Below are 24,836 nucleotides of genomic sequence, written 5' to 3'. Positions count from 1 at the left end.
AAGAGAACAGAGAAGAAATAAGAAAACCAATACCAATTACAATAGCCAACCATAACATGACATGCCTAGGAACAAATTTAACTAGAGACACAAAAGACCTAAATAAAGAAAGTGAAAAAACACTATTACAAGAAATAAAAGGAAACCTAGATGAATGGAAGAATATACCATGTGCATGGATAGGAAGACTCAATATTGTGAAAATGACAGTTCTACCAAAAACAATTTACAAGTTCAATGCAGTCCTAATGCAGATACCATTCCCTTTTAAGAAAATGGAAAAGGCAGTTTAAAACTTTATCTGAAAAAGAAAGAGACCCTGGATAAACACAACTCTCTTGAAAAAGCAAAACAAAATAGGAGACATCAAAGCTCCTGACCTACTATATAGCCACAGTAATCAAAACAGCATGGTATTGGTATAGCAACAGGCACATAGACCAATGTAGTAGAATCAAGGATCCAGAAATCAATACATCTACCTATAGTCACCAAATGAAAACAACCTATAGTCAACTGATCTTTAACAAGGAGACAAAATCCATCAAGTGGGGAAACAACAGACTCTTGACAAATGGTGCTGGCAAAATTGGGCATCTATCTGCAGAAAACTAAAACAAGATCCACACCTCATACCATCCACAAAAATCAACTCATGGTAGATCATAGACCTAGGGGTAAAACCACAATCTATAAGTATCATCAGAGAAAAAATGGTAACAAGTTTAGAAGACTTAGTCTATGCCATGAATAGACTTTTGAACATAGGCAAAAGTGTGCAGCCAGGAGAGGATAAAATAGATGAATGGGACCATCTAAAAAGAAAATCATTGTGTGCATCAGAAAATGTCTCCAATAAAGTGAAAAGAAAGCCCACAGACTGGGGGGGAAGAAAGTTGGCAGTGACATCAAAAAGTGACTCATAAATAATTTCTCAAATACTACAATACTTCAACAAGAAAGACTAAAAATCCAGTTTTAAAATGATCAGAAGATGTGAAAAGACACTTCACCAAAGAGGATGTTTAGATGACTAACCTGCACTTGAAGAAATGCTCAAGACCACTAGCTGCTGTTGTTGTTAGGTGCCATCAAGTTGAGTATGACTCATAATGACCATATGAATAACAGATCTGAATCCTGTCCCATCCTTATAATGTATTTGTATTATTGTTACTTATTGTGATTGTAATGGAAGTTTACTGAAATATTGGGTTTTCATTCATTCATTCATTGTTTGTTGCCCATTTTCCTCCCCCTCTCCCAGTTCACTTTGTAATGTACCTCTTGTTCCAGATTGTTAATTGTCATACCTAGAATGTCTAGTCATAGAATTCCTTTCAGACAGTACCCTTGTCATTTCTGACATACCATTGCTGCAGTCAATGTGCAGTTTATCCAGCAATCTATCTAGCTCTTCCTCCTTTTTTTGTGAACACTTCACCTTTCTAAGAATGATGTCCCTTTATGAGGAATAGCCTCTTCTGACAACATTCCCAAATACATGAGACAAAACTTTACTATCTTTGCCACCAAGGAGCACTCTGGCTGCACTTTCTTCAGGATTTTCATTAGCTATGAAAAACATCTTGCTGCACATCAGAAAGCTGGAAAATGTGTAAGGAGGACAGAAGAATCAATGCCTTTGAGTTGTGGTGCTGAAGAAGAGTATAGAACATCTTATGGGCCTCCAAAAGAAGGAACAGGTCTGTCCTGAAGAGGGTGGCATCAGGTTTCTCCTTGGAGGCAAGGATTTTTGAAGCTCCATCTCATACTTTGAGTATATGGCCAGGAGGGACTAGTCCTTGGAAAAGGTCATCATGCTTGGAAGGGTGGAGGGACAGCACAGGAGAAGAAGATCCCAGTTGAGATGTATTGACATAGTAACTGGGGTAATGGAGGTAGGGGTGTCAGAGACAGTGAGACTAGCTCAGTATAGGGTGAGGTTCAGAGCTGACATAAGGTCATTATAAGTCGCAGGTGATTCGATGGCACATAACAACATAAAAAAGATGTAGATCAAAACAATGACATAACATCTTATCCCAGGGACAGTAGCAAAGTTTAACAGGCAGCAATCATCAGATGTTGGTGAGGATGTGGCGAGAGAGCTCTCATGTCCTGCTAGTGGTTATATAAAATGGTACAACCACTACAGAAGGCATTTGTAAGGCAATCTGTTGTTTTCTCAAAAAGTTTAACATAGAAATTCCATTTGATCCAGCTATTCCACTACTGGTAATTTGCCTCGAGAAAGTTAGAGTTGAGATGTTAACAGATATTTATACACTTAGGTTTGTTGCAGCATTATTCACAGTAGCAAGGAGATGGAAGTAACCCAGGTGACCATCAGCAAACAAATGGATATAGAAACTGTGGTACATCTACACAGTGGCGTATCACAGGGCATTGAAAAACAGTGAAGAATTTGTGAACCCCTACACAGCATGGACAGGTCTAGAGGATGTTATGCTGAGTCAAAGAACTCGCTCACAGGACACAAATACTGTACAAGACCTTTATTATAAAAATAGAATGTTCATGGGAAGGGCAAGAACAGAATGCACAGACTGAACACTGTAATGGACGAGGGGAAGGGAAGGTCAATCTGAAACCAATGGGCAATACGTGTATTGCAGTTAACAAACTGAAACAGGACTGGGATAACTAATCAAATGGAGAGGAAGAAGGGAGAAAAGAGAAGGGGAAATATTATAAAACAAAATCTGTATGATTGGAAAAAAAGGTTTTTTTAAAAACAGCAGTCATATATCTTGAGTAAAAAAGAAAAAAATCACAGCTGGTGGATTGATAGTAGGAACCTGTGTGCTCATATGAAGGTCACACAAATAACTCTCTTGCAGACTGTCCAGACTGTCAGCAGAGAGTAGAGTGTGTCCAGCACAGTGTGGAATTGCCTGAAATGCCAAGGGATAGGAATCTGTATCAGCCCAAAGCTGTTCCTGGGGGGAGGGGCCAGACACACCTGTACTCTACAGTTTCCTCACCGTTTTTGACAGTACCTTGCCGGCCCCCACCCCCACTCCCCCAGCAACACTTACCTGCTCTGCTGGGTTCCGTAATTCTTTGCAGTGCCCCCACAAAACTGTAGACCAGACTTAACAGTTAGATGGTTTATTAGGTGAGTAACCAGCCAGAACTTGGAAACAGCATCAGCTTGGAAGTAACAGGAACAATGTAGGGTCAGAAATTACCCAGGCTATGTCGGAAAGGGTTTCTTGGAGGGGAAGTACATCCCTCCCTTGTTCAGTACAGGCCCTCCTTGCAGCTGTGCAGTCCTCCCTGCCCTTGACTCCCTGCCATCTGCCTCCATTGCCAAGTTCATGGCTGGTGTAGGACAGCTCTCAGGCCCTTCCCTCAGCCATGTAGTTATCCCTGCCCTTCACCTCCCTCTGCCTCCATTGCCAAGTTCATGGTTGGCACAGCAGGCTTGCTCACCTGCTACTCTCCTAACAGGAGACAGGAGCTACCAGCTACCTGACACGAGGCTCCTTCCGGGCCTGTCACTGCCTTCTGTGCTACAACTCTTTATTATTTTTTTAAGTGTGAACAGCTATCTTGATTTCACAAAGCAATGTGGACTTCATTTTTTTCCTTCAAACTTATAAAGCATGTGCATTCTAGAAAATGGAGAAGCAGAGAAGAAGAAACACCACAAAAGCCACCCACAATCATCTTTCTACTTAATGCAAAAAAAAATCTCTGGAGCTTAAGTGCTCTTATAAACAAGCTCCTTGTCAATCAAGTCATGACCTTCTCAGCAGGACCTTTAACTGACAAATCCTACAAGTCACTTGATCCTGTTGGGTATCTTGCTATACATCTGATAGCCAGTCAGTGACTAAGGATGACAAAAGAACTGACACCCTTGTGAGCTGTGGTGTTAGAGAAGAGTACTGACTATCCCATAATAAATATGTCTTGGAGAAAGTGTAGTCAGAGTGTTCCTTGGAGGCAAGGATGAAGAAGCTTTGCCTTGCATAGTTTGGGCAGGTTGTTAGCACAGGCTATTCCTTAGAAAGGGACATCATGTTTGGAAAGGTGGAAGGCTGGCAAAAGAGAGGAAGACCCTCAACTATATGGATTAACACAGTGACCGCTGCAGTGGGTTCAAGTGTTCAATGATGAGGGTGGCACAAGCCTCAGTGGCACGTGACATTTACATTGTATTTTGACCAATCCCTACAAAGTGCATAACATGAATCAATCACAGTGCAGACTGTGTACCACATCAGCAAAATACCTCTTTTACCCAGGAAATGTTAATCTAAAGTCACAAGCCCTCAACCAGAAAAGTAGGGCAAAGGGAACTCCTAAGAGCCTGAGGGGGCCAGTCAAGCCACGTTCCCAAGAAATTGAGGCAAAGGGCCACATAAAGGAATTTATTTCACCCCCAGATTTGGCCACTTGTCCCCAGAACCCTGAGCTCAGCCCTGTGTGCTCTGGAGGTCAGTGGGGGCTGGAATTGGGCCAGAGGAGCTGTTGGTACAGACAGATCCCCCATGGGTTTCCTGGAGTTTGGGGTTTTTTTAAAAGCCTAGCCTGGTTGTCCTGGAGTCAGCTGTGACTCCTAACTGCCCTGAGCCCCGAGGAGAGCACACAGGGCTTCTACTTGCTGTGAACTTGAAGTGGATCACGACACCTTTCTTCTGTGACCCCTCTGGTAAAGTTACAAGTTTTTTGCTGCCTGGTGATCCCTAAGGTTTTGCCCTCCTGAAGCCCACTCTTGATGGGCTTTGGGAGGCCCAGGTTCTGGTGGTGTAGCTGTGTATGAACATGATCCTGGACACTTCTAAACTCCTGAAACATCATGCCCCTCCACCACACCCTCCTCAATGGCTTTCCCTTGTTGACCTCAAAGCACCGCAGTTCCTGAACCAAATTTAGAATCTTTCCCTGAAGCTTCTTTCTTCTATCTTCCTGATCTTAGATTCTAAACTGAGAGTCAGCTGTAGAGTTTCTCAGTGTGAAGTCTTGTCCCCCACCTGCCTCCACCCTACATACACACCACACACACACGTCCCCCTGCTGCCTTCATCCAGGCCCTGCCTGTCCTCTGCTCTGCTTGCCTAGCTATGGCTGAACATGGCCCTGATCCAATCTGCCTCCATTGTTGGGGTACCTCTCTCTGCTGCTCATCCTCAGCCACCTCTTTCTGTACTGTCCAAGCACTTCAACACTGGATCCTTCCCTCCCACCAGAGCCAGTCTCTGTCTCATCAAATGTTATGTTCTCTAGAAAATGTCCCAGATCTCTAAGTACAATCCATTATCTGCACGTCTAGGACACACTTGGATTATACAGCTGATGACACTGTTTCTGTTCTCTATAAGAATAAAGCTGTGTCTTACTCTTTTCTATTTGTGGCAAAGCACACGGAACAACACATTTGCCACCGATCTGGTTTTCCGTACAGTTCAGTGGCATCGGCCACATTCCCATGCTCTTGCCCCCAGTGGCTAGCACATTTCTGTCAAACTCAGTGCTCCGCAGATACTTGCTGCAGCGCAACTTTCATGATTGGAACATCTCCTCAGGCTGGTTGCTGCCCTGGGACCCCAAGAGGGCTGTCTTGGGCTGCCAGAACTTGTTGTCCAGGTCCTCAGGCTACAGCCTCAGCCCCTTTGGTCCTGCACTGAAGTTGAGGGCTTGATGGTCTTTTTGCAGGCACATCCGGGGAAGCAGGGCCATGCTGACGTCCATGGCCTCTGACAGCGAGGAAGAAGTGTGTGACGAGAGGACCTCCCTGATGTCGGCAGAGAGCCCCACTCCACGTGTCCACCAGGAGGCCGGGCAGGGCCTGGAAGATGGAGAGAACACCGCCCAGTGGGTGAGTACATGGTCAGCTGGGTCTCAGACTTCCTGGGCCTTAAAGAGGAAAACTGAGAGGTCCAGGAGGCAATGAGGGGGGTGCCACAGGAGGAATTGGGCCAAATGACAACAGTCTCCCGTGGAATTCGCAGGGACATCTTTGACCGTGAGCTCTTCACCATGGAGAACTGGCCTACCTCAGAGTGCATGCGTGGTTGACATGATCCTCAGCTCCACAGCCCTCATCGGGTCAGGTTCCACTGTGTCATGAGAACGGGACCGGGTGACTGGCTGCTTGCACACATTACCACAGATGCTAACACAAACTGCTGGAGGGAAACATCATTTGATAGCTGGCCAGGAGGGCAGCCAAAAGAGGAGGATGTTAAGTGTGTCTGAGAGGAGGCGTGGTTCAGTGACTTCACCTTCCCTGCAGGAGCACCGGGTTTGATCCCTGATCGACGCACCTCACCTTTAACCGCCAGCTGTCTCTTGGTGAAGGTGGCTATATTGTTGTGATGCTGAGTGGGTGTCACTGGAATTTCCCAAATAATACAGATCCGGAGTAAAGGCCTGGTGGGCCACTTCTAAAAATCCCACGGAGCATAGCATCCAGGCCAGGGCTTCACAGAGACCACATAGTAACATCACAGCACCTCACAGTAACAGCAACAATCTGTGTTTGGGTTCTGATCCCAATTCCCCACTCACTGTAGTGTATGAGCTACACTATAATCTAGGTCATCCACTCATAGGTCCATTCACCAAGGGTGACTTGGCTGGTATGAAAATAACACAAATGTATCTTGGAGAAGGTACAGCCAGAGTATTGCTGGGAGGTAAAGATGGTGAAGCTTGGCCTCACATATTTTGGGCATATTGTTAGGAAAGGCTATGCCTTAGAAAAGGATATCATGCTTGGAAGGGGGAGGACCAGTGAAGGCCCTGAACCAGATGAATTGACAGTGTCCGCAGCAATGGACTCAAATGTGTACAAGATGGTGTGCATGAAACGGGACAGGACAGAGTACAGATATGTGGCTCATAGGCGTCACAGTGAGTCGTACTTGACTCAGCAGCACCTGAAAACAATAAGAACTCACAAGTCAGAGATGATAATATGAAGATGAATGTCCTAAGAAAGGTGGCATCCCTTCCATGTAAAGGCAGAATACCAGCTGAATTTACCTGAACCCCATTTTCTGCATTTTCACCATTACAGTATTTAAAAACCTTAGCCTGTGAATTTTGTTTCCACTTTCTCTAGTCCCCCTTGCTGAAATTTGAGCTCATTTCTTCATTTACTCTGAAATGTGTATGCACTTTGTTACTTTTGTTCCTGTTCCTTGCAATGTATCCATTGTAAATATCTTTTTTAAAAGACACAAATGGCAACTTTACACATAGACCTCACCTGATGGGCTGCAAAGGAATCAGTTGACTACATCTGTAGAAAAAAATCATAGTAGAAGTTCAATATTGGCAGTCAAAACTAGGACAGGGGCAGACTGGGGGTTAGACAGTCAAGTACTCATGTGCAAGTTCAAAATGAGGTCAACAAAAATGAAAATAAGTCCATAAGAACCAAAATATGATCTTGAATCTATTCCACCTGAATTTCAAAATCATCTTAAGGATAGGTTTGCAGCATTGAACAGCAGTGATCAAAGTCCAGATGAGTTGAGGGATGATATGAAGGATTTAATCCATCAAGAAAGCTAAAGATTATTACAAATATAGAAGAGAAAGAAAAAACCAAAGTAGATGTCAGAAGAGACTCTAAAAATTGCACTGGAGTGTGAAGAAGCCAAAACAAAGGGAGAGCATGCCAAAGTCAAAGAGCTGAACAGAAGATTGAGGACAAAGCAAATATTGTAATCAGAGAGCTGGGATTGGAGAATAAAAAGGGAGGAACTTGCTCTGCATTTCTCAAGCTGTGAGAACTGAAAAACAAATTTAAGCCTGAGTCACAATATTTAAAGATGTTATGGGCAATATATTGAATGACCCAGAAAGCATCAAAAGAAGATGGAGGGAATACACCGAGTTACTGTACCAAAAAGAACTGATTGACACTGAAAAATTTCAGGACATACCATCTGAGCAGCAGCCAGTGGTAATGAAGGAGGAAGTGGAAACTGCATTGAATGCTTTCACAAAAAGAACGAGGCCCTAGAAATCGATGGGATACCAGCTGACTTGTTTGTTTCAACAGATACAGCCCTGGATGTGCTTACTAGTAAGTATTAGGACAGCTGTCTGGTCAATGGATTGGAAGAGGTCCATATTTGTTCTCATTCCCGAGAAAGGTGACCCAACAGAATGTGGAAACTATTGAACAATATCATTAATATCACATGCAAGCAAAACACTGCTGAAGATGATTCGAAAGCATCTAGAACAATACTTGGATGGGGAACTGCGAGAAGTTCAGGCAGGATTTAGACAAGGCCATGGCACCAGGGATATCATTGCTGATGTCAGATAAATCCTGGCTGAAAGTAAGGAATACCAGAAAAAATGTCTTTTTGTGCTTTGTTGACTATGCAAAGGCCTTTAACTGTGTGGATCATAACAAGTTATGGCTGACATTGAGAAGAATGGGTATCCCAGAGCACTTAATTGTGCTTATGCAAAACCTATACCTATATCTGGAGACTGTTATGAGAATAGAGCAGGGGAACACTGCATGGTTTAAAATGAAGAAAGGAGTGTGTCAGGGTTGTATTCTTTCTCCGTACCTATTAAATCTGTATGCTGAGCAAATTATTTGAGAACGTAGACTCTAAGAAGAGGAGTGTGGCATCAGGATTGGAGGGAGTCTCATCAATAACCTGCATTATGTAGATGACACAACCTTGCTTGCTGGAATTGAGAAGGACTTGAAGCACTTTTTGCAGAAAATCAAGAAATTAAGAAAACATTGTTATCATTGGACCAGTAGGCAACATCATGATGGACAGAGAAGACATTGAAACTGTCAATGACTTCATCTTACTTGGATCCACAATTAACACCTTTGGTATCAGCCGTCAGGAAATCAGAAAATATATTGCACTGGGAAAGTCTGTAGTTAGGGACCTGTCCAAATTATTGAGGAATAAAGATGTTAGTTTGAGGACTATGCATATGAGGGCTGGGCAATGAACAAGGATCACAGAAGAAAAATTGATGTCTTTGAGCTGTTGTGTTAGAGAAGAGTACTGAACATTCCATGGACTTCCAAAAGAACAACCAAATTTATCTTGGAGAGGGTGCATCCAGAGTGCTCTTTGAAGGCAAGGGTGGTGAGGCCTTGCCTCGGTCTGTTCCTTGAAGAGGGACATGATGTTCAGAAAGATAGAGGGTTGGTGAAGGAGAGGAAGACCCTTTACCGAGAGCTTTGGCATAATAACTGCTGCAATAGGCTCTAATGTGTCGGGAAGTGTGAGAATGGCACAGAATAGGACAAGGGTCAGATCTATGGTTCATAGAATCGCTATGGGTCGTCCTCAATGGCACCTTACAAAAACAACCTTCCCATAATAAGCTTTAAAGACTAAAGAGTTACTAATCTAGGTTTTTAATTGTCCATTGTGACAATGAATAAAGAAGACAGAAGAAGAATTGATGCCTTTGAGTTGTAGTTTTGGGAGGGTACTGAACATCCTATGGACTGCCAAAAGAACCACCAGAGATAAGTCTTGGAGAAGGTGTGGCCAGAGTGCTCCTTGGAGGCAAATAGGACAAAGCTTCACCCCATATACTTTGGGCATGATGCTAGGAGAGGCTATTACTTGGAGAGGGACATCATGCTTGGGAAGGTCAGCAAGACAGAGGAAGACCCTCACCCAGATGAATTGACACAGTGACTGCAGCAATGGGCTCAAGTGCATGTTCATAGGGCCTCTGAGTCATTCTTGACTGGATGGTGCCTAACAAAATAACATACCACTTCTCCCTGATGCTGGACACCCATTTGTTGTTGTTGTTACATGCCATCAAGCTGCCTGCAACCCATAGCCACCCTATGTATAGCACCTCTGAAGCCTGCCCTGTCCTGAGCCAGTCTTCTCCCTTAAAGTCACAAACTTTGGATACTTATGGGGTCAAAAAACTCAAGGTCATTTTCCCCCTGTGGATTTCCAGCACCTCATTCCTAATCAGAGTCCTTGGACATGCTGATGAATCTAGTTCATGATTTATCCACCACCTGGCCCTTGCCCTCCTAAGCCTGCATGGTTGCACCAACAGAATTGAACAGTGTCCAGAGCAGCCTGGACCTGGAAAGTGGACGGAGCGTCTGGCTTTCAGCCACCCTGCTTGTGGCCTTGCAGACAGCCCGTGTCCCTCTCCAGTGACACCGGCTCTGGCTGTGATGTTTAGTGTCATTTCAGTGTTTTCTCCAGTTTTGCTTGTCAATATTTGACATGCCCCAGAAATTCAGCACTGCCCACCTCATGTCTAGACTACAGGTCACAAACTGGTTCTTACACTTAGAAAGCACCTTAAAGCTTTTCATTTGGGGTTTGAAAAGTCCATGTACTGCCGGCCTTGCATGGGGATCGTCCCAGGGGCCTTCCCGGGCACTCAGTGTGTGCTTCTCCACAGCAAAACCAGGAGAGCGAGGAGGAGTATGAGGAGGACCCCGAGCACTATGTCTGCAGTGGTGTACCTGGGCGGCCCCCAGGTCTGGAGGAGGAGCTGACCCTCAAGTACGGGGCCAAGCACGTCATCATGCTGTTTGTGCCTGTTACGCTGTGCATGGTCGTCGTGGTGGCCACCATCAAGTCTGTCCGCTTCTACACCGAGAAGAACGGACAGCTGTAAGTTGGCATGGGATGAGTGTGAAGTGGGCTCAGGGGTGCAGGTGGCTTCTGTTGACCACCTGTGGCCCCACACCAGTGTTTTTCTGAGTTCATTCCCTGGTGGCTTGCCAGGACACTGTCGTCCACCTCTGTAAGCCTCAGTCTCCTGTTCTAGGAAATGGGTCTAGTCATGGGGTGCTGGGAGAATGCAATGAGCAAATAAACGTAACAGGTTTGGAACTGTGCCTGCCCCAGAGCATGCTGGAGCTTAGTTCAGAAGGTGGACCTTCACCAGCAGCACCTGGCCCAGTGTCCATGTGTCCAGCTAGGCTGCTGACCAGAGTGACCATGAACAAGGCCCTCCTCTCCATCCTCCACTGGTTGAGTGTAAAGGAGGTGAGCAGACTGGATGACAGTGACTCACTTCCAGGCTGGGGAGGGAGATGGAGTGAGTGAGCTGTGTGTTGTTCTGTGAACACAGAGCTCCCTGAGCCGGTCCTCTGCCTGGAGCTTGCCCTGCTCACCAGCCCTGAGCAACTGGCTATTCCTGGGGAGATTTTGTTACCTTTTGCATTATTTGTTTAAAGAAAGGAGTGGAGAGAGAAGTGGGCCCCACCCCCAGGAAGCTTGTAGTCTCCTGGGAATTCAGATGAAAAAATAATAAGAGAACTAAGAAAAAGTAACCTCCTGCTTCCAGCAGTGTGTGTAGCAAAAAAAGAGGTTTCAATCATTTGTTTCTTGTTTCTGATTTTTCATTATTATCAACAAATACAAGCCCCCAGGCTCTTAGGGTGGGGGGGATTGGAGTTAGTCCTGGCCTGGTGTACAGTTGGAGAGGTGTGGGTGAGGGTAAAAGCCTTGGGGAGCAGAGAAGTACAGTTGGCAGGGGACCCTCCCCAGGAATGGTGTGGGGAGGGAGGCAGGAGGACCAAGGCGGTCTCCTTCCTGGTCCATGTCCCACCCTGCCACTAGGCCTCAGTTGCCATTTGACTCTGACACATGGAGCCCCTGGGTGGTACAAAAGTCAAGGAAGTTTGCTGATACCTTAAAGATTGTTGATTCTGGTCCCTTCAGGGGGTGCCTCCGATGAAAGGCCTGGTAAAACAGACCCACCATACGGCTAAGGAGCTCCTTTCTCTCCTGACACACATGGGATCTTCATGAGTCAGCTGGTCACCCCGGCATAGTCATCAGGCCTAGAGCCACAGGCCCCCGCAGGGTGACAGGAAATGGATGGAGAGTGATGACAGAGGATGGAGAGGCAAGGGCCCAGCCTGTGTAAGGGTGGAGTGTGGAGTTCTAGGGGCCTCCACTTGCAGGCCAGGCATGGTGAGGGGTGGGCTCACATGTGGAGTCCATAGACCACTGCCGCCTTCCTCCTGCAGCATCTACACCCCCTTCACCGAGGACACGCCGTCGGTGGGCCAGCGCCTCCTCAACTCCGTGCTCAACACCCTCATCATGATCAGCGTCATCGTGGTCATGACCATTTTCCTGGTGGCCCTCTACAAGTACCGCTGCTACAAGGTGAGCCCACCCTCCACCCTCCCCTTCCTCCTACACCCTCAGCCCAGGAGATCAAAACGAGCACAAACACACCCTCCACGCCAGCATGCGGAATCAGCGGATGTCTGAGGCTGTAAACCGCAGGGGAGGAGAGCTTTCTCTGGAGGAGCCGCTGGTGGATTTGAACCACCAGGGAGGAGAGGCACGCCCTTGGGTTAGCCACTTGACTCCCTGCCAACCCCACCAACAGAGCTCAGCAGGACAGAGTTCCTTTTTTCCGTAAAAAACGAGCAAAACAGCTACAACTGCGTCGCCTATGACCATGGTAACCTTGTGTCTGTCACAGCTGATGTCACCTTATAGGGGTTTTGTGGCTGATTTTTCACAAACACGTCCTAAGTCTTTACCCTGAGGCACTTCTGAGTGGATTTGAACCTCCAACCTTTCATTGACAATTCACAGCACCCCTCAGGGACTCCTGCAAAGTCACCTGCTCCCTCTGGGGATAACCCAATACTAAGCTGACACTCCCCATTGTATTTGCTTCTCCTTTCCAAGGAATTAAACATTCTATTTTGGGCTCCTTTCACTTTGCCACTTCCCCTGTGATATATTCCTTTTCCGTTTCCCTTTTGGACAGAGCTCTGTGTGTGTAGGCTCTGTGTCAAGCAAGGGCTTCCTGCTCTAGGAGGTGTTGGAGACAGCCCCAGGCAGCTGGGGAAGAGCTGGGCTCCCTCCCTGCCTCTTACTCCTTCAGACACTGGTTTCCAGCCTTTGTCCCAGGGAAGGCTGTCAAACTACAGGAGGAATGGAATTGAAGCTCAGCATCAATTCTGTTTTGCTGAGACTCTGTCAAATATGCTCCACATGATGTCTGTGGCTGATTTTTTTCTTAGTAGATTGCAAGGCCTTTCTTCTGAGGTGCCTCTGGGTAAACTTCAACCTCCCAGCTTTTGGCAAGCAGCTGAATATCTCAGCTTGTCGCATCCAGGATCTCCTAGGTCAAGCATTGCCCAATTTAAAACTGTTTCTGCAGGCATAGCCAGCAGTTTTTATGCAGGTAGTTATCATTCATTGAACAGTTGCTAGCGGGGGTGGGGGGAGGACCCCAGATTAAAGCATATCCATTGTTGTTGCTGTTGAGTACTGTCAAGTCAGAACCAACAAGGACAGTCAGCTAGGATGAGGGAGTCATAAGCATGTCCCTCAGGACAGAGGCCGATGGATTCTGCTGACTCACAGCCACGGAGTTGATGGCAACAGAGAAAATCATCACAAAAGTTTAACTGATGGCAGGGACAGTGCTTTGCTGTCTGGGTGATATTACAGGTTAAATAAAAAGGATATGGATTGTTTCTGGGGTTTCTGCATAATGGTTAAGGCCTGTGGTCCTTAGGATCACATGGCCCTGAGTCATAATCATTAGGACCCCAACTTTTAAATTGAATAATATGGCTGGTTTGGGTCAGTCGTTGAGAACACACAGGCAAGCTCCCCACTTCTCCAAGGGCCTTTCTCCGTATTAGTTATTCTGTTGTCCATCACCCTGGTCCTGAGGGCAACACTGCCATGCCCAGGTCTGTCCATGCGGGTGTGCTGACTTTGTGTCAAGTCCGAGGGTGGAGTTAGGGCTCCTCCTATGAAGCGCACAGGCGACAACGCTGCGGGTCATGTGACAAACACCGGAAACTCTGTTATTACTGTCGAGTTGACTCACAGCTGACCCTTCATCTGTTTTCTGGGGCCATAAATCACAAGGGAGGAGATTGCTCATCTGCCTCCCTCAGAGCCACTGGTGGATTCGAACCATCAGGGAGGCTTGGCCTCTTGTTTAGCAGCACACCTCCCTCCAGATGACCCTGCCAGAGCTCCTTGTAACAAACACCTCACAGCAGACCGATGACCCTCAGGGCTTTGTCATAGTTTACAGGGCTGCTGTGACAGCTGCACCAGTGGGTATCCCACAGAGTAGGGACTTAGTACCTCGGAGTCCTGGGGGCTGGGAGTCTGGATCCAGGCATGGGCTGGGAGGGTCCCCTCAGTGTGTACCACCATGTCTGTTCTGCCCTTTTTATAGGACAGCTTCAGAAGCGATTGCCCTTAAGTCCTACCTTCTCTGGGGTGGCCTCCTTAATATAACTAGAAAACTTCTTTTCCACACACGGTCATGTTTACAGGGCTTGAGGCTTTCCTACGTGTATTAGGAGACATGGTTCAGCCTACCCACAGTGTCACTGGTGGCGTCATGGAATGAAACCCTTTCAGGCCAAGGAAAGGGGGGCCAGTGGCCTTGGGGCTCCGGGAGGCCTCGAGACTCTTCTGTCTGCTTCTGTCTAGTTTATCCATGGCTGGTTGATCATGTCCTCACTGATGTTGCTGTTCCTCTTCACCTACATCTATCTGGGGTAAGTGCTGGCTGGTGAGCAGCAGGGCCCTTCGCCATGGCCGTGCCGGTGCGATCCCAGTGACCAGAAGGGCTTGGCGAGCAAGGGCAGGCTCCCCTCGGTCCAAGAGTCAGGCTTCAGCTCAGCAAGAGTGGGCTGCATGGCCCCATTGTCTGCCAGTGCTTCCTCTCTGCAAACAAGCAAGGCCACCGTGGAGGAAGCCCCTCAAAATTTAATTTCTTCTCTTTGAACCTGGCCTAGGTCCTTCTTGGTTTAGCACTGTAATTACTTGACCTCTTGCCCTTGATGTGGAATAGCAGCCTGAGTCCGGAGCCCGAGAGCCTGGCAAGCCAGCTCCTGTCAGGGCTGCTCAGACCCATGGCGCCCCCCGTGTGGCAGTGTAGAACTGTGCTCCAATGAACTTTCAGTGGCTGATTTCCCAGAAATGTGGGTTGCCAGGCCTTTCCTCCTTGGTGCCCTGGGATGGGCCCATACTGTCAACCTCTCTTAGCAGCCAAGTGTATTATCAGTTTGCCTCACCAATAGAGCACTTTCTGAGAACCCTTTCCATTTACGAAGAGGTCTTGTAGGTCACAGCAGGACACATTTATGGGGACCGTCTCAAACATGAGATATCATTTCCACCATACCTTGTTCCAGAAAATACGCCAAGTGGTTGGTTGTAGGGCCAGTGGGAGCAGGGAGCAGACCAGAAGATGAGCCCACGCTGGGAGTTGGGGCTGGAGAACTGTGTCAGGGTCTCACCTCACCCCCGGTTCTGTCTTGGTCCTGCAGGGAGGTCCTGAAGACCTACAACGTGGCCATGGACTACCCCACCCTCTTCCTGACTGTCTGGAACTTCGGGGCGGTGGGCATGGTGTGCATTCACTGGAAGGGCCCCCTCGTGCTGCAGCAAGCCTACCTCATCATGATCAGCGCGCTCATGGCCCTGGTGTTCATCAAGTACCTGCCGGAGTGGTCAGCCTGGGTCATCCTGGGGGCCATCTCTGTGTACGGTGTGTGACCCCCTACGCCCTATCCTGAGTTTCCTCCCTAGCCAGAGGCCATGAGAGGAAGGGCACTCTCACTAGCAGGTTCTTGCACAAATACATCACACCTTTCCATGGGGATTCTGAACTCTAGGTGCATCCCCAGCGTGAGCACAGGGGAGCGCCATGGAGGGTAGTCCCTGGGCTCCAGAGCTGACCAGGTGTACATGGAAGCTTCCACACGTGCCCAGCGAGCCACTTTGGGCGCAGGCACAGGCCTGCTTCCACGCTCCCCTGCCTGGTTACGCTGAGTCAGGGATCTGACAGCTTACATTTCACGTGCATCACCTGGCACCACACCTGGAGAACAAAGAGGGCCTCCCCACACCAGGTTTGTACTCCAGGGCTCAGGTGACCACTCCAGGAAGCACAATTGTTTCTGTCTAACCACCCAAAGAGGGAACATTCAGGTGGAACTGTAACTCTGAACCCTGCTGGCAAATGCTAGGCTTGAGTCAGGGCTGTGGTTTGTTCGGCAAGGGAGGGGCAGGAATGACCTGGCTCCAGGCTTGTTCAGGGGATTGCATTTCCCCATATACAGTGTGAGGACAGGGCTGAGCAGTGAGGTGAGTTCCCGGCAGGAGCCCTCCTCACAGGCACAGGGCAGCAGGAGATGGTGAGGTCACCTCCCTTCCCCAAGGATGCTCCAGTGGTCTGTCTGCTTAGAGGCTTGCTCTCCCGTGGGCTTTGACATTCTAGGAGTGAAATGCTGACTCCTTGTTTTCCATTATTGTGGACATGATTCTTAATAATAGCAGATGTTTAAAGCATTTGCACACGATGTTATTTGCAGAGTCACCCATAACCCTCTTGACACAATTCCTGTGAACAGTGAGTGCCCCAGAGTGTTGGCTGCTGTTTGATTCACGTTAACACGGTTGCTGCCACCAGTATGATACTTCTCATTTGGAAGGAAAGTACTCGGAGGCACAGGGAATTGGACTTGAAACCCAGTCCTTGTCTGACTTGGAGTGCACACTCTGGGCCCGCAGGGGGCACACTTTTCCTTGTTTGTGGCAGCAGGGGTGGTCGCCATGGAGTCGCCCTTCACCCCTGAATACACCAGGCATGTCCCAGTAGAATTGTACTCCTGGGGTTTTCTCTGCCTGGTTTTTGGGGAGCATAGGATGCCAGGCCTTTTTTTCTGAGCCAATTTTGAATGAGCTTGAACCTTCAGCCCTTCCATTAGCAGCTGTGTGCACCGCTCCACACTTGTCGACACTGTGGCCTGTGACTGACACCTGGCGGGAGCAGGGCACCAGCTAGGTTGTAGGAAATGCAATTATAAGCCTATCCAGGGCTTTGGGACAATTCATTCCTTGCTGCTGTGCTGAGGGCTGGCTTGTCTCTTAGGACTGTGTGGGAATCAGTGTCTATTTCCCGTGACACAGACCACTTTGTTTTCCCAGATCTGGTGGCTGTGCTGTGCCCCAAAGGCCCTCTGCGGATGCTGGTGGAGACGGCGCAGGAGCGGAACGAACCCATCTTCCCCGCCCTGATATACTCCTGTGAGTAGCCCTCCACCTCTTCCTGATAAGGGGTCAGAAGGACAGGCAGCAGGACAAGGGGCTGTTTGTCCCTGTGGCTTGCAGAGTGAGTGACTGGGACAGCTGATCTTTTCCAGACCCAAGTGACAGCTGTCTTGGGAGTTCTTGGAGGGTGTCCACTTTGCTGAGGTGCTCGGGCCCAGCCTGCACTTTCATGCAGCCATCCTCCTGGAACATGTGGTGGGTCCAGGCTCTATCCTGCAGCCTGCAGCCTTGGAAGCTCTGTGCCCACCTGCTTGTCCCCTAGGCTTCTTCCAGGGTCCAGAGAAAAGGCTCTGGGGAGGAGCATCAGGGCGGGGACCATGAGGGTGGCGCAAGGCTTTCGAGACAGCCCTAAACAGGTGCAAATAGTGCCCAGCTGCTGACCCCCATTCCAGTCACTCAGAGGTGCCTCGGATAGCATCCTGACCACTTGCTTGAGAACTCCATGGAGCACAGTCCTCTGTACACATGCACTCCTCTGTGGTCACCATGGCTCGGAGCCGATGCAGCATGTGGCAGACAGGAGAGGAGGTCTGCAGCCCTGTCCTGGCCTTGGCTCCCTCAGATCTGTGACTTAGAATTTACCTGCATTAAGCACATGTGTCACATCCCCCATGGCAGGCGCTGTGCCAGGCAGGATGCAGGCCCACATGGACCCTGACCCCAGGAGCTCACAGCTCTGTGACTTCTGTGCTGTGCCTCCTCCCTTTGCTAAAATGGACACTTCCTTCAGTTGTTGTCATGTGCTGCCAAATCAGAACCTACCCATCACTGAGCCTCCAGTGGGTCTTCAGAGGCAGTAAATTGCACAGAAGGAGATTGCCCATATTTCTCCCACAGAGTACCTGGTGGATTCAAACTGCAGACCTTTCCATTGGCAGTGCAACTCCTTACCACTAAGCTACCAGAGCTCTTTTACTTCCATTGAGAGCTGCTTCATTTTTTTTTTTTTAATTTAGGTTGTTTATTTTTCATTTCAGTGAACATCTACAGAGATTTTGGGATTCCATTCATTCATTGTTGCACCCTTCTCCCCGCACAAACCCCTCATTTATGGGGTCTCCTGGTGCAGGAAACCTGAACCTGGGGAAACAGTTTCTTGGACAGCTTGTTTGTGCTGTACAATTCCTGCACAAATGAACCCTGGTGTGTGTGGTGGGTGACCATTTGCAGCCTGCCCCAGGGTATGTTAGGGTGACAGGACAGGAGGTGATGTGTGTGAGGACAGTGGACAGTGCAGAGGACAGCCCTCTGTGTGGTCTCTGTCTGTGCTGGGGGGGGAGCTCTTCTCTAACAGTTCACATTCTAGCAAAGACAACACCAAGCCCACTGCCGCTCAGCCGGTTCTGACCCCCAGCCACCTCCAGCAGCTTCTTGAGCCTGAAAATCATAAGAGAAACAGGTGCATCTTTTTTCCTCAAAGTGCCTGGTGAATTCAAGTCAGGCTTTCAACTAGCAGCACAACAAAATATTGATGATGTATGTAAACATTTTCAGTCAGGAGATGATGAGTGCTGGGAGAGAAACAGGAGGCATAGGTTTCTGGATAGGGCGATCTGAAAGCTGTTCACCTGGATGCCTGACCTAGATAGAGTCTGGGGGCCCAGGGCCTGGCACTTACGCCCGGAGGCATCGTGCCAGGTGTACAGGGGAGACCAGTGCCTCGTGCCAGGTGTGCGGGGAGCCCTGGAGGCTAGTGTGCCTGGAGCAGGAGCTGTGGTGGCATCTGAGAAGAGACAAGGTCATAGCAGTGGGGATGGTCCAGCCACCATGGCCCTGTGGGGCATGATGAGGATTCTTACTCCTGAGAGAGAAGTTGAACCATTGGAAGGTCCTAGGCCAACTTTGTTTTGTGGAGAATAAAACACATGGGGACAAGGGTGACAGCAGGAGCCCTGGAGGAGGTTTGTGGACCCTGGGAGAGACGAGGGGTTTGGGCCAGGGATGGCAATGTCACGGTGAGAAGTTGTGGAGGCAGAATTGTCCATATTCGTGGATGGCTAGGGTGTGAGGGCTGGCCAAGGTGACATTGCCTGAGCAGCTCAAAGGACAGAGTCACTGTTTACGCAGTGGGTGGGACAGGGTGGGGGTGAGTTTAAGACCATATCTGGGGCACATTAAATTTGGGTTAGTCTCCAGATACTCAGGTGGAGAGCTGGAGGCTTAGGGTGGTCAGTTGAGATCCTTCCAGACCAAAGATATAAAAGGTAGTTGTGGCACAAAGCTGTCCACAAATATTGTTGTCATTCAGGGAGGGGCGGGGGTCAGACAGGTTGTATTCAAGTTCATCTGACTCGTGGTGACCCCAGGTGTTCCCACATAGCTGTGTCCATAGCATTCCAGGGACAGCGTTCTTTGGTTCATAGCCAGGTGTACTTCAAGGCACTCTCATGTTTAGCACCACTAATGTCCCAGTGAGCAGCTGAGCATGTAGTCTGAGCACCACCTGCACAGTTTATGAAGAGGATCAAATAAAAATTGGACAAAGTCAACAATTCCCCACACACATGGCCAGTGAGCCTGGCTGAGGGCCTCATTGAGTACCATCAAGTCAGAACCAACCCGTCGCTGACCCTCCAGTAGGTGTTCAGAGGCAGCAAATCATGGGAAGAGATTGTCCGTCTTTTACCACAGGGCAGCTGGAGGATTCAAACCACATACCTTCATGTTCGCAGCACTGTTCCTTGACACTAAGCCACCAGAGTCTGCTCCTTGGAGGCAGAGATGACAAAACTTCGGATCTCACATACTTTGGGCTGCTCTTTGGAAAGGCGGAGGGTCAGCAAAAAAGAGGCACCTAACAATACACCGTCAGAGCACCCCTTGCTAACAGTTTGGTGTGACCAAACACTGTGAATTTGGGGCCCTTCCCCGCCTTGTTCCACCTGCCAGGCCTGGGGACTGTCCCAGTCAACACTTCTGTCTTCCCTCTTACAGCTGCCATGATGTGGACAGTGGGCATGGCCAAGCCGGACCCATCCTCACAGGGAGCCCTTCAGCTCCCTTATGATCCAGAGATGGGTGAGTGTCCAGGAGGCTCCTTGCCTGTACCACGCGTAGGTTCTGACCCGTGCTCTGGTATCTAGCTGTGCCTGGCCCAGCCTCCTGGGGGAGGGGGTAGAAGTGGCTTTGTCCTCTAAAGCCAGCCCTCCTGGGCACACACCTTGACTGCAGTGGGTGGACCTGTTGTCCCTGAACCCAGCCACACTGGGTACCATTGCCCTCCTTATCCATGGGCTGCTGTGCCTGGATAATGCTGGTGGGGACACTGGGATCCCACAGTGACACCGGGGGTCTCCACCAGGAGTTTGTTCCTCCCAGCCAAGGGGCACCTTTAACTCTGCTTTCTGTCTCTGCTGCTGCCCCCGTGCTGTGATGGGTACCCAGAGGAAGACTCCTATGACAGCTATGGGGAGCCTTCATACCCAGAAGTCTTTGAGCCCCCACTGCCTGGATACCCAGGGGAGGAGCTGGAAGAAGAAGAGGAAAGTAAGGTGCCCGTGTTCAGAGGGTGGGCTCTACTCAGGGTGGGTGTTTATCCCAGAGTGTCGTGAGGAGAGTGCTCAGAGGAGCAACCCTTTTGTCCTTTCAAAGGTGGGGCATGCACTGAGGCTGCCCCACGATGTAACAGCTGTTTGCTGTGTCCCAGTGGTGCTGTAGCTGGGTATGGGGAATGGTAATCTAACAAGGAGCAGGAGATGAGTATTAAACATACACACACACGCGCGCACACACACACACACACAAGACTGCAGAGAACACTGGAACTGGTTTGCAGAGACAGTAGTCCAACAGGGAGGGGTGTTAATCACACACACACATAACTGTAGAGGAGAACGTGGTGTCCAGAGAGTTGGAGGGTGTGACGTGGCTGAAGCCCTGGAGGGCCATACCGAAGGTGGCGCCTTGACGAGCTCCTAGGCTGAGTATATATGCCCACCTTTGCCCAGATCATAAGTCATCCAGACCATGATTTCCCCACCTTTTCCCACTGGCCCATTTCTAGAGGACAGCTGGTCACCATATGGCGTAATTGTTCCGAGGGTCCCGGGGGGACTATGCTGGGCACAGATCCAGGCCCCTGGAATTGTACACACACCACATGATCCATTCCCAGAGGCTGGCATAAATCATATAATCTATTCCCTGAGGCTGGACATAGATCACATGGTCCAGTCCCTGGGGCTGAGCGCAGATCACATGGGTCCAGTCCCCTGAGGCTGGGTGCAGACCATGTGGTCCAGTCCCCTGAGGCTGGGCAAAAGACTCTGCCTTCCTGTCTGGCATCAGCCTCTCCTCTTCTCTCTGCCTAACTTCTCTTGGGATTTCAGAGACCAATGAACTCACCGTCTTTGCACACAGGGGGCGTGAAGCTCGGCCTTGGAGACTTTATCTTCTACAGTGTGCTGGTGGGCAAGGCGGCAGCCACAGGCAGCGGGGACTGGAACACCACACTGGCCTGCTTTGTGGCCATCCTTATTGTGAGTGGTCACCCCTGGCCCTTCATTCCCCCCAGGATCACCATGAAGTGGCCCAGGATTCCAAGGGGTCTCCAGACACAGCCAGCCTTCCCTCTAAAGAACATCAGTTACTGGAACTGCACAGGGCTGTCAAGAAGATTCCCTAGACTAAAGGTTTACAAGTGATCATCATTGTCAACAGGGGACCCTGGCTGATGTTAATGTACTCAGCTAATAACCAAAGGGTTGAGGTCCACCCAAACACATCTCAGAAGAAAAGCTGGTCACCTGCTTTGGGGAAGTGCGCTTTTGAAACCCTGTGGAGCTCAGTTCTACTCTGACACTTGGGGCACCCCCACTGTCTGGTCTGAAACCAGCTGCTCATCCAGAGAGAGCCCTGGGTCCCTGTCCTCACTGAGGTTTACCGTCTGCCTTGGCTGGGGGTGGGATGTGCACTCTCCCACCAGCTTCCAGGCGTGGACCACACCACAGCAGTAGTTCCCTTGGTGTAAACTTGTGAAAACCTCCACATTTTCATCAAGACCATCCAGTTCTGTGTACTCCCTGAGGGGAGACATCTCACCATGAATGACTGTGATGGGCAAGTGCTGTGTATTCTCAGAGCAGCTCCATCCTAGAAGTCAGGAGGCGGCTTCCTGCCTCATGCACGGGCCTGAGAGTGTTGTGATGGGGTGAGAGATTCTTCCCTCTGATGCTTCACAGGGAAGATGTGGGTGACAAGTCCTTGAGTAAGCTCCCCAGCTCAGGGACAGGGCCATCATCTGGTCCTTCCTGAAGGGCCTCCGTCCCTTATCTCCCAGCACATTGCGGGATGGTGACATCCTCCTCACCCTCCCCTCCATGTCTCACAGGGCTTGTGTCTGACCCTCCTCCTGCTGGCGGTATTCAAGAAAGCTCTGCCTGCCCTCCCCATCTCCATCACCTTCGGCCTTGTCTTCTACTTCTCCACAGACAACCTGGTCCGCCCTTTCATGGACACCTTGGCTTCTCATCAGCTGTACATCTGACGTGATGCCTGGTGCTGTAGACCGGAACTGTAGGAAACCTTAACGCAGTTGTATAGTTTTCACTTTAGTGCCATATATTTTTAAGACTTTTATTTCCTTAAAAAAAAAAGTGAAATCTAAAAGCATTGTGTTTACTTCGTAAAGATGAAGCAGAACCAGCTTTTCGGTGCTAGTTGATTTTTGTCACCAGACTTTAGCTCATCCTGTCATCAGCATTCACTTCACAGACAGGAAACAGTTTGTCCAGATAGACTGACATGGGGTCACCAAAGCAAGAGGTACACGGAGAAAGATGCCTGTTCACCCTCTGTGGCCTAGAACTTTCCAAGACTTTCCAAGGGCCGATGTGAGCAAAGGTGTTCCTCTGTCAGGGACCAGGAGTACGTGCTCGGGGATCCTCATCAAGTACTCCAGCCAGAGAAGACAAGCCCGTTTTCTCTTTGAAGAATGTTCCCAGTGCTTTTTCTGTGATGTCATTGTTGTTTTATTACCTTTAAAAAATGGAGTCCTGTTCTTGTGACAGCACGTTGCTGCTGGAAAATGCTTAACATTAGTGTCAATAAATAGGTGAAGCTCCACTAGGATGTTGGCATGTGCTCTTTCTATGAACGTTGCTGTCTGTCTGTGTCCCCGTGGCACTCCCATGATACATGTGCTACAGGCACAGAAGGAAAGAGCTGCTCTACTGTGAAGAAAAGGCTTCCCTGCTCTTCCTCTGTCTAATGAGCAGAAAATGAGACATGAGGGCCCAGAGCCATGAGCACCTCTGAAAGTGCCTGAGGGAGTGAGAATAGCACAACCCTCCATGTCCCTAGAGCAGAAAGCAGATTAAGAGCCCAGCCACACAGGCAGCAAGAGGTTTGTTTAGTCATTGTTGACTCACAGACTTTATTCACAATTGTGGTACCAAGAATGGGGTTTATTAGGAAAATAAGTTGGAGAGTGGGGGAAACAAAGAATATCACCCAATGCATATCCATGTTTTTAGCCCAGGATCTCCAGTCTCTCTCAAGTCTTGCCACTCAGTGTGGGAAGTGCTCTCTCATTTATAGTCCCTCAGCTGTTTTTTATTTGCAAGACCATGTGTCTGCAGTTAAGGTAGCCGGAGACCAGAGAGGGCTAACGTAATGGCTAAAAAAAAGGTCATCTTTTGAGCTAACATCGTACTCTCCAAAATCCATCCTGTAACCAGCAAGTTTCCTAAGCAGATTGCCAGAGCAATATCTGGCCTCTCTAAAGGGGCCCCCTATGTGACTCCCTACTTGCACCCCACCACTGTACCTTCGCACTCCCCCAACCCCACCCATGCTGCTATTGCAGCTCCTGTCAGCCTGCCACTCTCCTCCATCCCCTTCACAGACCCAGCCATATGCACTGCCACCATCAACTCAGCCCCACCATGTACCCCAGCTAACTCTGCAAGCTCATTGTACCAGAACAAGGACCATTGCCTCGCCCACCTGACAGATTTTAGATGGCAATCAACACTGGCACTGTCCATAATCAACTGCTCTACAGAGACAACTAACAGAACTACAAGCATAATTTCATCTACTATCATGCCAGAAAACAGGAGGTGAAAGACTACAGACCACCACCATAGTGTTTCAGAGCCAACAGATACTTTACAACAACAGCAAAAAACCAGAATAATATGTCAAAACAAGATGATCAAAATACAGAACCAGTAGGTTTTTCAGAGGGAAAAATCCTGGTGGAACTTCATGATAGAGGAATTCAGAAGAATGATAGTAAAATGTCTTTACAGAATTGAGGAAAAGCAATATAAATTATCCTGGGCCAATTAGCAGCACCATGATAGATGTAGAGATTGTTGACAGTTTCAGCTTGTTTGGTTCAACAATCAACACTCTTGGCTCCAGCAGTCAGGAAATCAAAGGACGAATTGTGGTAGGAAAATCTGCTGTCAGGAACCTCTTTGGAGTGCTGAAAAGCAATGATGTCAGTCTAGAGACTAAGTTGAACTTGATCCAGGCCATGGTTTTCAGTCACTTGCTATGCATCAGAGAGATGACATGACTGAGGACGACAGAAGAATCAATGCTTTTGAATTGTGGTGCTGGAGAAGAGTATTAAACATGGACTGCCAAGAGAACAAAGAAGTCTATACAGGGTGAAATCAAGTTGCTCTTTTGAGGCAAAGATTTTGAAGCTCCATCTCAAATACTTTGGGCATGTTGCCAGGAGGGACCAATCCTTGGAGAAGAACACCATGCTTGGAAGGAAGTGTACAAAGAAAG

General features: G+C 48.8%; 1 protein-coding gene across 1 annotated transcript; it reads left to right on the top strand.

Annotated features, from left to right (window-relative positions):
* The first annotated feature begins 5,705 nt into the window (after positions 1 to 5,705).
* Positions 5,706 to 22,836, top strand: PSEN2 (presenilin 2 (Alzheimer disease 4)). The gene is made up of 10 exons (XM_006897749.1): positions 5,706 to 5,851; positions 10,423 to 10,637; positions 12,005 to 12,146; positions 14,463 to 14,530; positions 15,305 to 15,525; positions 16,968 to 17,066; positions 20,025 to 20,108; positions 20,475 to 20,576; positions 21,450 to 21,568; positions 22,420 to 22,836. Exons 1-10 carry the CDS (start codon positions 5,711 to 5,713, stop codon positions 22,573 to 22,575), a joined length of 1,347 nt encoding a protein of 448 aa, XP_006897811.1. The 5' UTR covers positions 5,706 to 5,710; the 3' UTR covers positions 22,576 to 22,836.
* Positions 22,837 to 24,836: the final 2,000 nt, after the last annotated feature.

The sequence above is a fragment of the Elephantulus edwardii genome, unplaced genomic scaffold (genome assembly GCF_000299155.1).
Source record: "Elephantulus edwardii isolate Elephantulus edwardi_28Jun2011 unplaced genomic scaffold, EleEdw1.0 scaffold00214, whole genome shotgun sequence".
NCBI classification, from domain to species: domain Eukaryota; kingdom Metazoa; phylum Chordata; class Mammalia; order Macroscelidea; family Macroscelididae; genus Elephantulus; species Elephantulus edwardii.
The sequence above is the reverse complement of the archived record's forward strand: the minus strand, read 5'-3'. Positions and strand labels throughout refer to the sequence as shown.

Excerpts from the sequence above, each read along its gene's own strand:
- PSEN2 (XM_006897749.1), top strand. The coding sequence starts at position 5,711 with ATGCTGACGTCCATGGCCTCTGACAGCGAGGAAGAAGTGTGTGACGAG. Across the intron at positions 10,638-12,004 it reads ACCGAGAAGAACGGACAGCT|CATCTACACCCCCTTCACCG; the intron begins GTAAGTTGGCAT and ends TTCCTCCTGCAG. Across the intron at positions 17,067-20,024 it reads CCCCGCCCTGATATACTCCT|CTGCCATGATGTGGACAGTG; the intron begins GTGAGTAGCCCT and ends TCCCTCTTACAG.